The 14,686-nt window shown below is 34.1% G+C and overlaps 1 protein-coding gene across 1 annotated transcript; it reads right to left on the bottom strand.

Moving 5' to 3' along the window:
• Window positions 1-13,040: 13,040 nt before the first annotated feature.
• LOC123876803 (acidic repeat-containing protein-like) lies at window positions 13,041-14,669 on the bottom strand. The gene is made up of 4 exons (XM_045923164.1): window positions 14,599-14,669; window positions 14,464-14,513; window positions 14,031-14,157; window positions 13,041-13,925 (listed from the first exon to the last, which is right to left on the bottom strand). The coding sequence occupies exons 1-4, from the start codon at window positions 14,621-14,623 to the stop codon at window positions 13,219-13,221; spliced, it is 909 nt and encodes a 302-aa protein (XP_045779120.1). The 5' UTR covers window positions 14,624-14,669; the 3' UTR covers window positions 13,041-13,218.
• Window positions 14,670-14,686: the final 17 nt, after the last annotated feature.

Below are 14,686 nucleotides of genomic sequence, written 5' to 3'. Positions count from 1 at the left end.
GTTAAACTGTTGGGCCCTGAAAAGGTAGCAGACAGACAGACAGACACACCGCATTTATAATATAAAAAAGTATGGAAGTATGGATTGTAATAATTAATTTTGTTAACATCCTGGCAAGCTAATGTTAGGATCGCTGTGTACAAAAATGCGCCTCGTAACGTGATGCCTGAGGGAGATATGAGGACTTCAGAGTTTGCTAACTCCAATGTAACAACCCTACAAACAGCTGATCGCGGAAATGAACTCGTAAAAAACGTCTTCGAACTTCTTCAAGTTCACTTGCCATTTAGTACTTTACACCTCATGTGTCGTGGATTTATTAAGCACGCTGATCTTTGAATAGAGTAAAAATCCCAACTTATGAGAAATAAAGCAGTTTGCACTTAAGATACAAATTAAGATTTAACTTTCATGATAATTTTACCCAATATCCATATCTGATCCCATCGAACTTAAACTGAACTAATTTAGGAAAAATAATGGCAAAAGCATTGTGTAATTTAATACGCTTTATACTTGTACCTTGGCATCTAAGTGCTAACACAGGCTTGAGCATTACTATTGCAAGCCTGTCCACCTGACTGCAGCTAGATGAATTATTGATGTCTTGGAACCTACGTGATCCATTGGCTACCCTGGATTAACTATAATGGGGTACAGAATTTAGTGCGAAAAAGTTCGTTTAGTAATTTAAAAAGACTAGAACTATTTTAATATATTTTTAATTACTAGCTGATGCCCGCGACTTCATTAGCGTTGATGTAGGTTTTTAAAAATCCCGTGGGAACTCTTTGATTTTCTGGGATAAAAAGTAGCCTATGTGCTAATCCAGGGTATAATCTATCTCCATTCTTTTCAGCCCAATCCGTCCCGTAGTTTTTGCGTGAAGGAGTAACAAACATACACACATACACACACACACACACATACAAACTTTCGCCTTTATAATATTATTGTGATTGTGATTACAATCAAATTAGTATCATGTATCTCACTCGGTATGACCTTTTCTGTAAATTCGTAATGGTGGGGTTTTTCTTGCGATAATAATGCGGTATGATTCAAAATCCTTCTACATAACTCTATTAAAGCACGATTCCTGAATCTTAGGCATACGATTGATTGCCTATTGTATGTTGTAACACATTTTTTACTATGTCACAAAAGGAGAAAAAAGAACTTTATTTGTCGGAGTTTCTACACAACAATTAACTTAACGTACATAGTTGTATTAAATGCATTTGTAAAATAAAAACGTTGCTTGTGACACCTCGAACAGCCACTTAACCTCTTGATAAGTTTTTAATAAAATTTATAACGATTTTTTTATTTATTATCATTACTATCAGATATTAGTGATAATAACCGGATAAAATCAAATTATATGCAATCATTTCTTTATTTATTTTAAATATAGATTTAATTGTAAAACGTATTTTGGAACATGCGTGCACAAAATTGTGTACCGTAGTAAGTATATCTATATTCTGGAATTGTCATTAAATCGCGTTAACATGTTCATTTATGGAATCTCTAATGACTAGTGCATCTAAATTGGACGATATTATACAGTAGGTAAATATCACTTTACTAGTGTAGTGTGTTAGTAGTAATCTAGAGTTTCACAATATTATTTTAAATCTGTCCCAGATCCTTACTAGATATTTCGTTTATGTATTTCTTTTGTTTATTAATTTTTACTTCATTGCACACACCCACGCACATAGCAGACATATTAACAAACATATGAGGAATTTAATCTTCTAGCTGCAGCATGCAAAGGCGGCCTTATCGCTAACGCGATCTTTTCCAATTATTATACCATGTATTACATTTTAAAACAATACTTAAGGATATTTTTTAAATAAGATTTACATCTAGGTTTCATGAATCAAAATTACATAAATATTTTTAAAATACTAGTATGTGGGATATAATTATTTATGTAGCTAACTCTGTGTGTTAAACTGTTTTTAAATAAATGTGAAAAAGTTTAAAAATGTTTTTTATTCCGTTTTGAACTAAAATGTTCTTCAACTGTTTTCCAACCCTTGAAATATACTAGATATTTTTTCGCAACAGGTGCTCCATACTGCATGGCACCATCCATATGTTTGAGAATCATCACATAGGCTCGCATTACCAATACTCGTTAACAGAAAACAAATTAATAAATTATGCTCTGCCCTGATGGGTGCGTGGGAAATCTGCGAGGTGCTTAATTTATTCATATTATTTATCTAGGCTATCTCCTACGTGGACGGGTTGGAACAAATATGATTTGCATCTGCGTTTTTGCGCCCAGGAGGCCTACGTCGCAGGGCGAGCCTAATAATGGATGCATAGCAAGTAATTATACCTACCTTGGTCCTATGCACAGTGAAATATCAAATCTCTTACGCACCTACATACATTAAATTATTGTTGTACTAAGTTCGTGATTCGTGGATCGTGTGTGGTGGCGCTCTTGGGAAGGGCTATAATATGTCCAGCCGTGGACGCAAACAGGCTGATTGATTGATTGACCAATACAAAAAGCGCTTGAGTGCAATTTCGTCTGATTAAGTATAACATTCGACTGCAAAAGTTCATCATCATCATCATTTACCTAACACCGGCCCACTACTAAGCACGGATCTCTACTCAGAATGAAAAGAGCTTAAGTCATAGTCTACCACGCAGGCCAAATGCGGATTGACAGACTTTACACGCCTTTTTGAGAACATTATGGAGATCTCTCAGCTATACAGGTTTCCTCACAATGTTTCCTTCACTATTAAAGCTAATGATAGTTGTTTATATCGCATATTACTTCGAAAAGTTAGAGGTGCGTGCTCGGAACGAACTTTGGACCTTCCGAATTCCTATTTGGTCTTAATTAACCACTAGACTATCACCGCTCCTACTGACGCACGCACGCAATCAATTGGTATCTATGCGGTGTCAAAGTATACGTATTAATTTAGTCCCTCAACATTGATATAGAATTAGTAGGTAGGTATAATCATAAGTACATATCTGTCCCACAACGTAAAAAAAAGTATGTCAATGGTATTTGCACTAAAAACAGTTAAAACCAAAACGAAGGTTTCTAACACCCTTAAAAATTTAACAGCTCATAAAACGTAACACATCCAAGTCGGAAGGCGAATGTGAGCACAAAGTGAAGTGTCAGATAAAAATGCATTAGAATGCGTTTTACAGCAGAACCCGACGACGATAAATATTCATGGAAATATGCACGCATCCTGGATTCCGTTTATAGAGGAAAATAAGAACGCGGACAGATTATTGCCTATTACGACTAATACTTATCCTATACGTAAGAACTAAGTATCTTCAAGTACATTGTGGAGTAGACTCTAGTTTCAATTAAGTCTTATTACCAGAAAGTGATATCATTCTGATTATGTGAATAAAAATGTATTTTCTATAGAGGAAAATGCATATACAAAAGCGATGATAGACTACTGGTATTTGTGGTAATAGGTGGGCGTTCTATTCGGGATGTCGGGGGTTCGATCGCAGTCGGATTCGCACGGAAAGGGTTCCGTACCATCATACACAAAAAAAACACTTAATTTTTTTTAAATTATCATGGCGGCAATTTTGAAATTTTAGGTATTTGTTGTTATAGCGGCAATAGGAAAACACATTCTGGGACAATATCAGATCTCCATTTATAATGGTTCACGAGATACAGCCTGCTGAGTGCTGACAGACAGATGGACGGACAGACGGACGGACCGACGGACAGCGGAGTCTTAGTATTAGGGTCCCGTTGGCACCCTTCGGGTACGGAACCCTACAAAATCAGTGCGTAGGTACTTATTTTTTTTTCTTTAATTTTTGGTGGGGGTTTAGTCCAAGATGACTATGTCACTCCCGTTGTGCGTACTTAATAAATACTTAAATCGATTTTTATGGTATTGTCTTATACCTACCAGTAATAGGAGAGGAAAGAAAAATAAATATTAAGTTATTTAAAATTCCTTCCACCTCCAACGATTAATTTATAACTGTTTGCGATAATATCTTTCACTGAATAATGCCCCCGACGCATTGAGTTGTTGACCGTAGAGATACAGATTTCCTACACCAGCTAATAAAATGGCGCCCTTATCTAATATTACAAAAACGTAAGGAAATAATTACTTAAAATAAATATTTTAATGTAGATATTTATCCCTTTTACTTCTTTTACTTAATACAATGCCATAAGAGTTGCCTCATAATATTAGGATAAAGAAAATAAAGTTATCAACCAATAATAATAAAGACAATCCTCTAATTTTCAGATTCAGATCCAGAATCAAATTTCTTTATCACACTATCACACTAATATTATAAATTCAAAAGTTTGTATGTGTGTGTGTGTGTGTGTGTGTATGTGTGTATGTTTGTTACTCTTTCACGCAATAACTACTGAATGGATTTGGCTGAAATTTGGAATGGAGATAGATAATATCCTGGATTAGCACATAGGCTACTTTTTATCCCGGAAAATCGAAGAGTTCCTACGGGATTAAAAAAACCGAAATCCACGCGGGCGAAGCCGCGGGCATCTTCTAGTTGCATTATACACGTTAAACATAATAAAGTGGTCCAATATTTAAATATTTCAATCAGAGTTACGCCAAATTATTTCGAAAATATATCTCCATTGAAGTATAAAAATGTTTGACTAGCTTTCCCCGGTTCAGTTAATTCTCGCTTCAGTCACGAAGCGAAAATATTAAATGCCATATCCCGTTGGAATTTCGGAAATTGTAGCCTTACTCTTTTGCTACATTATATCTAAAGAAAGGTCTGTGTAAAATTTTAGTTTTCTAGATCTAAGAGTTTGGGCTGGGTATGAGATAGTCAGCGAGTGAAGAATTGATACACTTTAGTCAATAATAAATCAATTTAATAAGTATATTGTTGTGAGGAGAGGAGGATAATTATTTGCGCCAACTTAATATAAGATTTAAATTATTATTGTTCATAGCGCGCGCCCCTGGATTGGGAGGAAGCCGATTAGCGAGAATCACTGCCTCTAATAATATGGTGTCTCTCTGCTCCAACGTTTCTGCAAATAAGAAATTTAAATATAATAAGCGATTAATTTAAATATAATAAGTAATTATATTTATAGAAAACAATTAGTTTTGTCTATTTTTCTTTATGCGATTCTACGTAGAGTTTATGATTTCCTGTTTTTGTTCCTTGTACGCGTAATTACTTGTTGATCAATGGTAATAAATCATAAATAGGATAATGCACGTCTTACACATGAAATATGAGGTAAGGGCTCAATAGATTATAATCAATTATAGTAAAGCTTACGGTCCCGTGAAGTTAAATTGCCATGATTTCAACATTTTTATAAACACAAGTGTAAATTAAAAAAATATAACACCCCCGACAAGTGAAGGTTACAGTAACTAGAAAAGAGCTGATAACTTTCAAACCGATTTTCTTGGATTAAGTATAGCTAAGAACACTCTCGATCAAGCCACCTTTCAAACAAAAAAAAATCTAAATTAAAGTCGGTTCATTCGTTTAGGAGCTATGATGCCACAGACAGATACACAGATACACACGTCAAACTTATAAAACTCCTCTTTTTGGGTCGGGGGTTAATCACATACTTACTCGTAATATGAGAAGCCTTACAAGTACTCTCCTACAAACGTTTGGTTCTATTTCTACTTACCATACCATTGAACAACCAAACTCAATCAGGGGGCACGGCAGTGCCCCCGCCAAGACGAGCCAAACGGCGGCCGGGGCGCTACGTACCTTTTTCTCGAAGTGTTTCGCCGTATTTTCGACCCGTCATAACTTCGGTCTGGATGACGCTAGAAAGCTGAAATTTTCAGTATAAGGTGTCCTCAGCAAATTTACCAAATATACTAAGTATCAAATATCTAGCTTTTATGGTTACAGATTTATTAATACCTAAAATACGCCGTTTTCGTCCCTCACTGATGATCATCACAATTCATAGTCTGTAATTCTAGGGTACTTCCAGAAGTCTTAGAAGGCTGAAATTTGGTATGTAGACTAGAAATTGCATACAAACTACAGGAAAATTGAGAAATTGGAATTTCCCCCCCTCTACGCCTCTTATGAGAAAAGCAAATCTGTAAATTCTGTCGCTAGAATGCTGATATTTTCAGGATAAGATGTCCTTGGCAGATTGATTAAATGCATTGAGTATCAATTGTCTAGCTTTTATAGTTTCAGATTTATTGACAGTCAAAACTTCTAGTCTGTAATTCTAGGGTACTTCCTGAAGTCCTAGAAGACTGAAATTTGGTATGTAGACTAGAAATTGTATACAAACTACAGGAAAATTAAGAAATTGGAATTTCCCCCCCTCTACGCCTCTTATGAGAAAAGCAAATCTGTAAATTCTGTCGCTAGAATGCTGATATTTTCAGGATAAGATTTCCTTGGCAAATTAATTAAACGCATTGAGTATCAATTGTCTAGCTTTTATAGTTTCAGATTTATTGACAGTCAAAACTTCTAGTCTGTAATTCTAGGGTACTTCCCGAAGTCCTAGAAGACTGAAATTTGGTATGTAGACTAGAAATTGCATACAAACTACAGGAAAATTAAGAAATTGGAAATTTCACCCCTCTACGCCTCTGTATGGGGGAAGCAAATCTGTAAATTCTATCGCTAGAATGCTGATATTTTCAGGATAAGATGTCCTTGGCAGATTCATTAAACGCACTGAGTATCAATTGTCTAGCTTTTATAGTTTCAGATTTATCGACATTCAAAACCTCTAGTCACAAATTCTAGGGTACTTTCTGAAGTCCTAGAAGACTGAAATTGGGCATTAAGTAGGAATTTCAAGAATTATAAACAACAGATAAATTAAGAAATCGGGTCCCCCTTCATCCTCTCGTATATGAGATGCATATCTATAAAATCTGTTGCTCGAATTCTAAAGTTTTCAGGATAAGATGTCCGTGGCAGATTTATCAAACGTACCAAGTATCTGTGTTTCCTGAAGTCCTAAAAGACTGAAATTTGGTATATCTGCTTCAAAATTGAGTTGCAAGATTCCACCCGAACAAACATATTTACATACGAGTACATTGCAAGTTGAATAAGCTTTTAAAATAAGATGTAACGATAGAGAGTGGGCCATGAAAATGATGTACAGTACAAAAAATAGATCCAAAAAAATCTAGGGCACCTGCCAAAAAGAAATGAAATCCCACCAAAAACATTTCATGTAAAAAGGTAGCCAAGACTCACAAGTTCATAATGTTTTCACTGTTAAAAAGTTATGAGATCTCCAATAGAGCCAAGCCCCTAGCTGAGCTTAGATTTGTGCTGGCCATGGGACCTATCCGAAGTCCAAAGTAATATAGCTCTTAAATATTCTTGAGTGTATCACATTTATAACAATAAATAACAAATCACTCTACTTACAAGCTCTGATTCTACAAACCCTATATCTTGGTAAAAAAAGTACGGCTTGGCCGTTTACAGTTCATGAATTTTTTATCTGAAATGACATTTAAGCCCGGAATAGCTTCTGCGACCATCACGAAGTACAATACAAATTAGTAATTGTCGAATAAACTATTCCTTAAGGCCTTAAAATATGTTATGTCATGTAATAGTTTTACGAACATTAAACGGCCAAGCCGTCCTTTTTTTACCAAGATGTAGGGTTTGTAGAATCAGAGCTACTATAGGCACATACTAAGTATCACACGAATATTATAAAGGCGAAAGTTTGTATGTGTGTGTGTGTGTGTATGTTTGTTACTCTTTCACGTAAAAACTACTGAATGGATTTGGCTGAAATTTGGAATGGAGATAGATAATATCCTGGATTAGCATATAGGCTACTTTTTATCCCGGAGAATCGAAGAGTTCCTACGGGATTTTAAAAAACCGAAATCCACGCGGGCGAAGCCGCGGGCATCTTCTAGTACAAAATATAGTCGAAAACACACAAAAGAAGATCATAATTATTATAATCAGGCCGCAATAATGCACAATCCAAGCTCCTCAACATGTCCCTCGCATACCAATCAGTAAACTGCCGTCAAAGCTGATTCTTATAATCGTGTTAATCGAAATGAACTGATATTGAAAACAATTGACAGGGTAGCGCACGATTTAAGTACCGATTTAGGGATTGCAAGGAAATTATCGACATTTTCGTAATCTACAGTGATCGCGACAGTTTTCCTTATCGATAGAATTGACGAGCCGAATGCGTATGTATTGATATAGAATATTAATCTAAGCGTATACATGTAAGCAAAACTTGTAACAAAACTTTAACCAATTCGTTTAAACTTAAATTTAAAACTTTAAAGTTTTTGCTAAAAGACAATTTATTGTATTTTTTATGCAGCAATCATAATGTTCCTAATGAGAAAATCCCTAATTTTCTTAGTATCAGATTTTTTCAATCACTCTAAATTTACTTTCCATAAATCTTTTAAATTTATAAAAAGTCTTAGATAGTATTCGTAAGTCTTTAAATAAGATGCCATAAGATTATAAATCGTTTACTTGTATTTATTTAAAAGCTGCTGACATGGGCTTCATCATTCGGGTGGAGAATTGAAAAAAAAAATTGTTTTTAAGATTTTTAAATCCCATGGGAACTATTTGCTTTCCGGTATACAAAGTTGGCTATGTCAAATTTACGGGATGCAAGCTACCTCTATACCAAATTTCGTATAAATCGGTTAAACGGATGGGTCTTTAAGAATCCCGTGGGTACTCTTTAATTTTCTGGGATAAAAAGTAGCCTATGTCCGTCTCCGGAATTTATGATGTAACTCTGTAACAAATTTCATCAAATCGGTTAAACTGCTAGGCCTTGAAAAGCTAGCAGACAGACAGACAGAAAGACAGACATTTCGTATATTTATAATATTAGTATCTAGGCATAGATAAATATTTGTAATTTTCCTATCGATATAAACCTTTATACACATCTCTAATCGTTTCATAAAACGCACGATTTTCATGTCCCTTGCCACGTGTGCGCCGCTAACACACGACATAAGCTTACACCCTGAATTTATAATCCGTAAATAAAATTATTCTTTGTTTTCACCCTTTCTAATCGCTTCATACGCACGCTCTTTTAACACGTGCCCGGCACCGCGACTGAATTTAAATCGATTTTTTATAAAAATGATATCGATTTAAACACAAAGGGATGTTAACGGTGCGCCGATTCTATCGATGCTCCTTGCCGGCCTGTTGAAAGTGACAATAACGGATATTTTTCGGCTTTCTGTTTGTGATCTCATCCCACATGGTAAGAAATAGGAACGGATGGACGCTATTAATCACTGTCGGTAGAATAATCGAGTCAAAAACTTGGTAAAGAATAAACAATAATCCACTTTTTACCCGACTACAAAAAAGCATATGATTTTTGCAATCTATGTATGTATGTGGATATCATCGATGTGGATATGGACCTATGTGGGTATGTATGTTTGTATCCAGATTCTTTCAATCAAAAGAATCATTGAATAAAAATAACGTATTTAGGTTTTCCTTTCAAGTTTATCGATAGGTACCAAGAGCTGATGTCATGTCTCATAATTCCCACGGGAGTTCAATATAATTATTAATACTAATCAAATTGAAAGAGACCGAGCAAAGAGGGGTTGCACCCAAAAATATTTAGAAGCGTTTTTCTAATTGATTTTTCTTTTGTTTTTTAACCCCGACCCAAAAAGTTAAAATTAAATTAAATTAAGTTAAAGTGTTAAAAGTTACACGTGTGTATCTGTGTATATGTCTGTGACATCGTAGCTCCTAAACTAATGAACTGATTTTAATTAATTTTTTTTGTTTGAAAGGTGGCTTGATCGAGAGTGTTCTTAGCTATAATCCAAGAAAATCGGTTCAGCCGTTTGAAAGTTATCAGCCTTTTTCTAGGTACTGTAACCTTCACTTGTCGGGGGTGTTATGAATTTTTAATTTACACTTGTTAAGAACTAAATTATAGCGACATCTGCACTCTGATTCCGATACTGATCCGACACTGATTTTTAACCAACTTCAAGAAAGTTCCATAAAACTAGCAGGTGATTCTACAAAGTTACTGCGCTCGCAACATAAAATCTTGTCTCTAATGCGCGCGCTCTCCAATAGATGGCAATAGGAAAAAAACATTGGCATATTATTATTTAATTTTATTATTAGGTCTGTATATTTAAATATTACGTAAATCATTTTTTTAACCTAATAAAATTAGATAATATTAGTCAATTGATGTCTATAAATATTTTTAATAATAAAATAAAAATTCGGAAAGAGCAACATCGAAATCTATAAAACCACCAATTCGCAAAACTCCCGGAAAAGTTTCCATCTCAAATTACCAAATGACTGGGCTAAAGACGCTTTTGATTTTAAGTTACATTAATTAAATTTTAACTTTTAACGGTTTGCAAAGAGCAACTGCTGAGTTTCTTGCCAGCTCTTCTCAATAGTAGGTACCTATCTGCATTCAGAACTAGTGGTAAAGTCACAGACGTAGCATCAGAGAAAAGTTAGCTGTCGACATGATAAAAGAAATTTTGATTTTGATTTCAAATAATTTTATAGCAGAAATATTATGATAAGTACTTACTACTTACGTATCGGAAATTTTTGTTGGCATGTAACAAAGATATTATCTAACTTAATAATTTACTTTCGTCCTTTTCTTACGCAGTTTACTTTATGTAATGTGCATATGCATGCAGAGAACGATATTTAAATTTTATTAATACTTTTGCAATCTTACAGAAACAAATATTTATAACGCCAAGGAACATCACCATTAAAGGAAATATTTTACAATGAAACAAGGAATTCTTTGTTAACGTTAACTAGATGTTAAAATTAATAATGCGCACAAAGTCATAATAATTATAAGCTAATTACACGCTCAAAGAATTTAATATCCTTTGCAGAACTTTATGTCTGTTACTGTGAAATCTGTAAAGAAAATATGTTTATTAAATTTCTTCTTTCTACCTATTTCAATAGCTATGTACAACCACGGGAGGAATTAATTAATTTATTACTGACCAATATTTTACCCTCCCCAATTTATCCTTAGTTTCACTCACACCTCCATTGTGTCAAATATTAGGTAGTCACATAGAAAATCTAACATAAACCCTCCGACTAAACCTTCACACTAATATCACATCACATCACACTTCACACTAATATTATAAAGGCGAAAGTTTGTATGTGTGTGTGTGTGTGTGTGTGTGTGTGTATGTTTGTTACTCCTTCACGCAAAAATTTCTGTACGGATATGGCTGAAATTCGTATAAATCCCTGGTTCCCGCGGGATTTCAAAAAATCCACTCGAACGAAGCCGCGGGCTTAAGCTAGTTTATAATAATTTTTAACCGACTTCCAAAAAAGGAGGAGGTTCTCAATTCGTCGGAATCTTTTTTTTTTATTTTTTTTTTTATTTTTTATGTATGTTCCCCGATTACTCAAAGACCCCTGGACCGATTTGGAAAATTTTTTTTTTGTTTGAAAGGGTATACTGTGCAGGTGGTCCCATATAAATTTGGTAAAGATCTGATGAATATCTTCGGAGATGGAGAACAGAACTCCTCAATAGATAGGAGCTAATTGCTCGCGATCAGTGTAATAGCTTAGTAAACAGTAGGTTTTTAACTGGGCATAGCATATTATAGTACAGTGGGCCACTAAAAATTGTGAAATAAAAAATTTTCAAAAGAAAAATAAAACCGACTTCAAAAACCACAAACACTAAAAAGTAAAAAATAACTTTTATTTAGCTACACGTGTAATGTACCTAGGTATGAAGTCGGGCGAGCTTCACTCTTGGATTTCTAATTTTGTTTTAATATGCTCGCTCGACTTCATACCTAGGTACATTACACGTGTAGCTAAATAAAAGTTATTTTTTACTTTTTAGTGTTTGTGGTTTTTGAAGTCGGTTTTATTTTTCTTTTGAAAATTTTTTATATCATAACATTATGTAACGGTTTGATGCGGTAAGCCAGTTAGAGATACCTTCTACATACTTGTAATAATGTTCTATTGTATCAAGCAGTTTGGGAGAGAATTTCTTTGGTTCGTACTTACCGTGCCCTTCGTCACAGCTATGTTGATACAAATCACAAGTTGTTTTGAATTTTCTTCGTTGGTTAAGACGTCGATCTCTACCGCAGACAACACCGCCTGTTCTGTGACAGTACTTCGTTCGCCAGCACCAATACTTATTGATCACAGCTCGACCTGGGGGTATTGTCATTCTGGTTGTCTTAGGTTTAGTTAACTGCGAGTAAAAAGAGATGTTTTATATTTACATACGAGTGGCTGGCACCAGCCTCTTCATTTTTAACCGACTTCCAAAAAAGGAGGAGGTTCTCAATTCGTCGGTTTTTTTTTTTATGTATGTTCCCCGATTACTCAAAGACCCCTGGACCGATTTGGAAATTATTTTTTTTGTTTGAAAGGGTATACTGTGCAGATGGTCCCATATAAATTTAGTTAAGATCTGATGAATATCTTCGGAGATGGAGAACAGAACTCCTCAATGGATAAGAGCAAATTGCTCGCGATCAGTGTAATAGCTTAGTAAACAGTAGGGTTTTAACTGGGCATAGCATATTATAGTACAGTAGGGCCACTAAAAATTGTGAAATAAAAAATTAGCATATTAAAACAAAATGAGAAATCCAAGAGTGAAGCTCGCCCGACTTCATACCTAGGTACATTAACGTGTAGCTAAACAAAAAATATTTTCTACTTTTTAGTGTTTTTGTTTTTTGAAGTCGGTTTTATTTTTTAATGATTTATATTTCCTATCATTTTTAAACTCCTGATAAGAACCCTCCTTGTTAATATTACCAAAATTACTTATAAGTATTTTTATTCGTCCTACCATGTTCCCGGTCATAAGACACGTAAGTACTATTTACATCTAATAGATATGCTGATTTTTATTAAATTTTAAATTGATTTATGATTATTATTGTCTGTGAAAAATAACATAGAATAAAGTAAAGAACTATTATTTTCATATATTTATTTAAAAGTTTTAGACCTATCTTTGGACGTCCTAATTTTATTACATGAACAAATCTTTAAGCATAATAATTATATAAACAATAAAATAATTTTACTATCATTTATTTTGTTTCATGCTTAAAAGTATTCATTCTTGTATCTCTTGTTACTTTCATTTCAATCAACCTCGTCTGAAGTGTCCATATTTTCTTCTTGTAATCCATAATATAATTTCTCTGCTTTATTTTCTTGGTTTGAACCCTTTCCTTCGTCTTCTTTGCTAGGTTCATCAGTTCTATCTACTTTACTTGCTTGATCAGCTTCGTCATCACCATCACCACCATTGGATTCATCTATATTGTCATTGTCGATTTTATCGTTTTGGCTTGATGCATCGACTGCATCCATTTCTGTTTCACCAACAGCTTCGCTTACATCGTCTGCATCATCAACTTGCTCTTTATTTGCTCCGCTAGTATTATCTTCTTTACGAACTTTGTCGGCTCCATCTTCTTTACTTTCTCTAGTGAATGCATTCTCTTTATCTGATTCATGTTTTATTTCCTCTCTACTTACTTCATCATCGTCGTCTATTTTACTTGCTTCACCAGATGCATCTTCTTTACTTTCTGAATCAACTCCGTCCCCATTACTTACTTCAATCTCTTGACTTGCTCGGTCATATTTATTCTCTTTACTTTCTGTAAGGTCTTCATCTACGTTACTTGCTTCATTTGCTTCATCATCATCACCTTTTGATTCATTTACGTTAGCTTTATTTTCACTACCATCATCATCAATATCATTTTCTTTATCATCCGCTGAAAGTTTCTTATCAATTGGCGGTAAATGCCAACAATTTTTGGCGTTGGTTTTTGCAAAACCTAAAAATAAGGCACCAAATTGAGAAAATTTATCGAGCTGTAAAAATAGCATGTATATGCAATGAAAGTTGGCAATATTGTAAATAAGCATTGAAAATTCCTTACTAGCATTCTTCAAACAGTTATACTCTTTCATATCACAGGAATCCAAGAATCTCTGAACTTTGCCCTTCATATCCTGGCCACATTTCTCTTTGCCGTTGTGAATACAAATTTTAGCGAGATAGCATTTCTGAAATAATAAATAATTTAATATGAATGTTTTGATGATAAACAATTAAAATTTTATAGCAACGAATACTGGCTTATCTGCATAATCCAGAAAATGTAATCACTGGGTCCGATAGCAACTTCACTTTAGTGTTACGTTTTTATGGGTTTAAAAAGAAATAATAATTTAATTTATAAATTGAATTTCGGGATTTAGGATAAAGAGAGAGAAGAGAGTCTTTGTCCAAAATTTACTATATTACTTTAATAATTTACTTAAAAATGACTTTTTAATATAAAAATTCCAGATGCACAAAAATAAACTTACACTATTGGCATTGGCAGATTTGTTCAAAATGGTCACAAAGACAGTAATACCTTGAACAAGAGAAAAAGATGCAAAAATATTAGTTTGCAAGCCTATAAGCAGAAGAAATTTCACAATTTCATTTTTAGAGCTTACCCAGTAGAAGTAATTTCACGCACATATTGCATTTATTTTATTTGTTTTCAACTTCCATATTTATTACAAAAATGTTTTACAATAACGA

Source organism: Maniola jurtina, chromosome 22 (assembly GCF_905333055.1).
Source record: "Maniola jurtina chromosome 22, ilManJurt1.1, whole genome shotgun sequence".
NCBI classification, from domain to species: domain Eukaryota; kingdom Metazoa; phylum Arthropoda; class Insecta; order Lepidoptera; family Nymphalidae; genus Maniola; species Maniola jurtina.
The sequence above is the reverse complement of the archived record's forward strand: the minus strand, read 5'-3'. Positions and strand labels throughout refer to the sequence as shown.

What these genes read in the sequence shown, in the direction of transcription:
- LOC123876803 (XM_045923164.1), bottom strand. Translation starts at nt 14,623, where the DNA reads ATGTGCGTGAAATTACTTCTACTGG. An exon ending in AATCTGCCAATGCCAATAGT is followed by an intron (nt 14,158 to 14,463) that starts GTAAGTTTATTT and finishes TTATTATTTCAG; the next exon opens with AAATGCTATCTCGCTAAAAT. An exon ending in TAACTGTTTGAAGAATGCTA is followed by an intron (nt 13,926 to 14,030) that starts GTAAGGAATTTT and finishes CCTTATTTTTAG; the next exon opens with GTTTTGCAAAAACCAACGCC.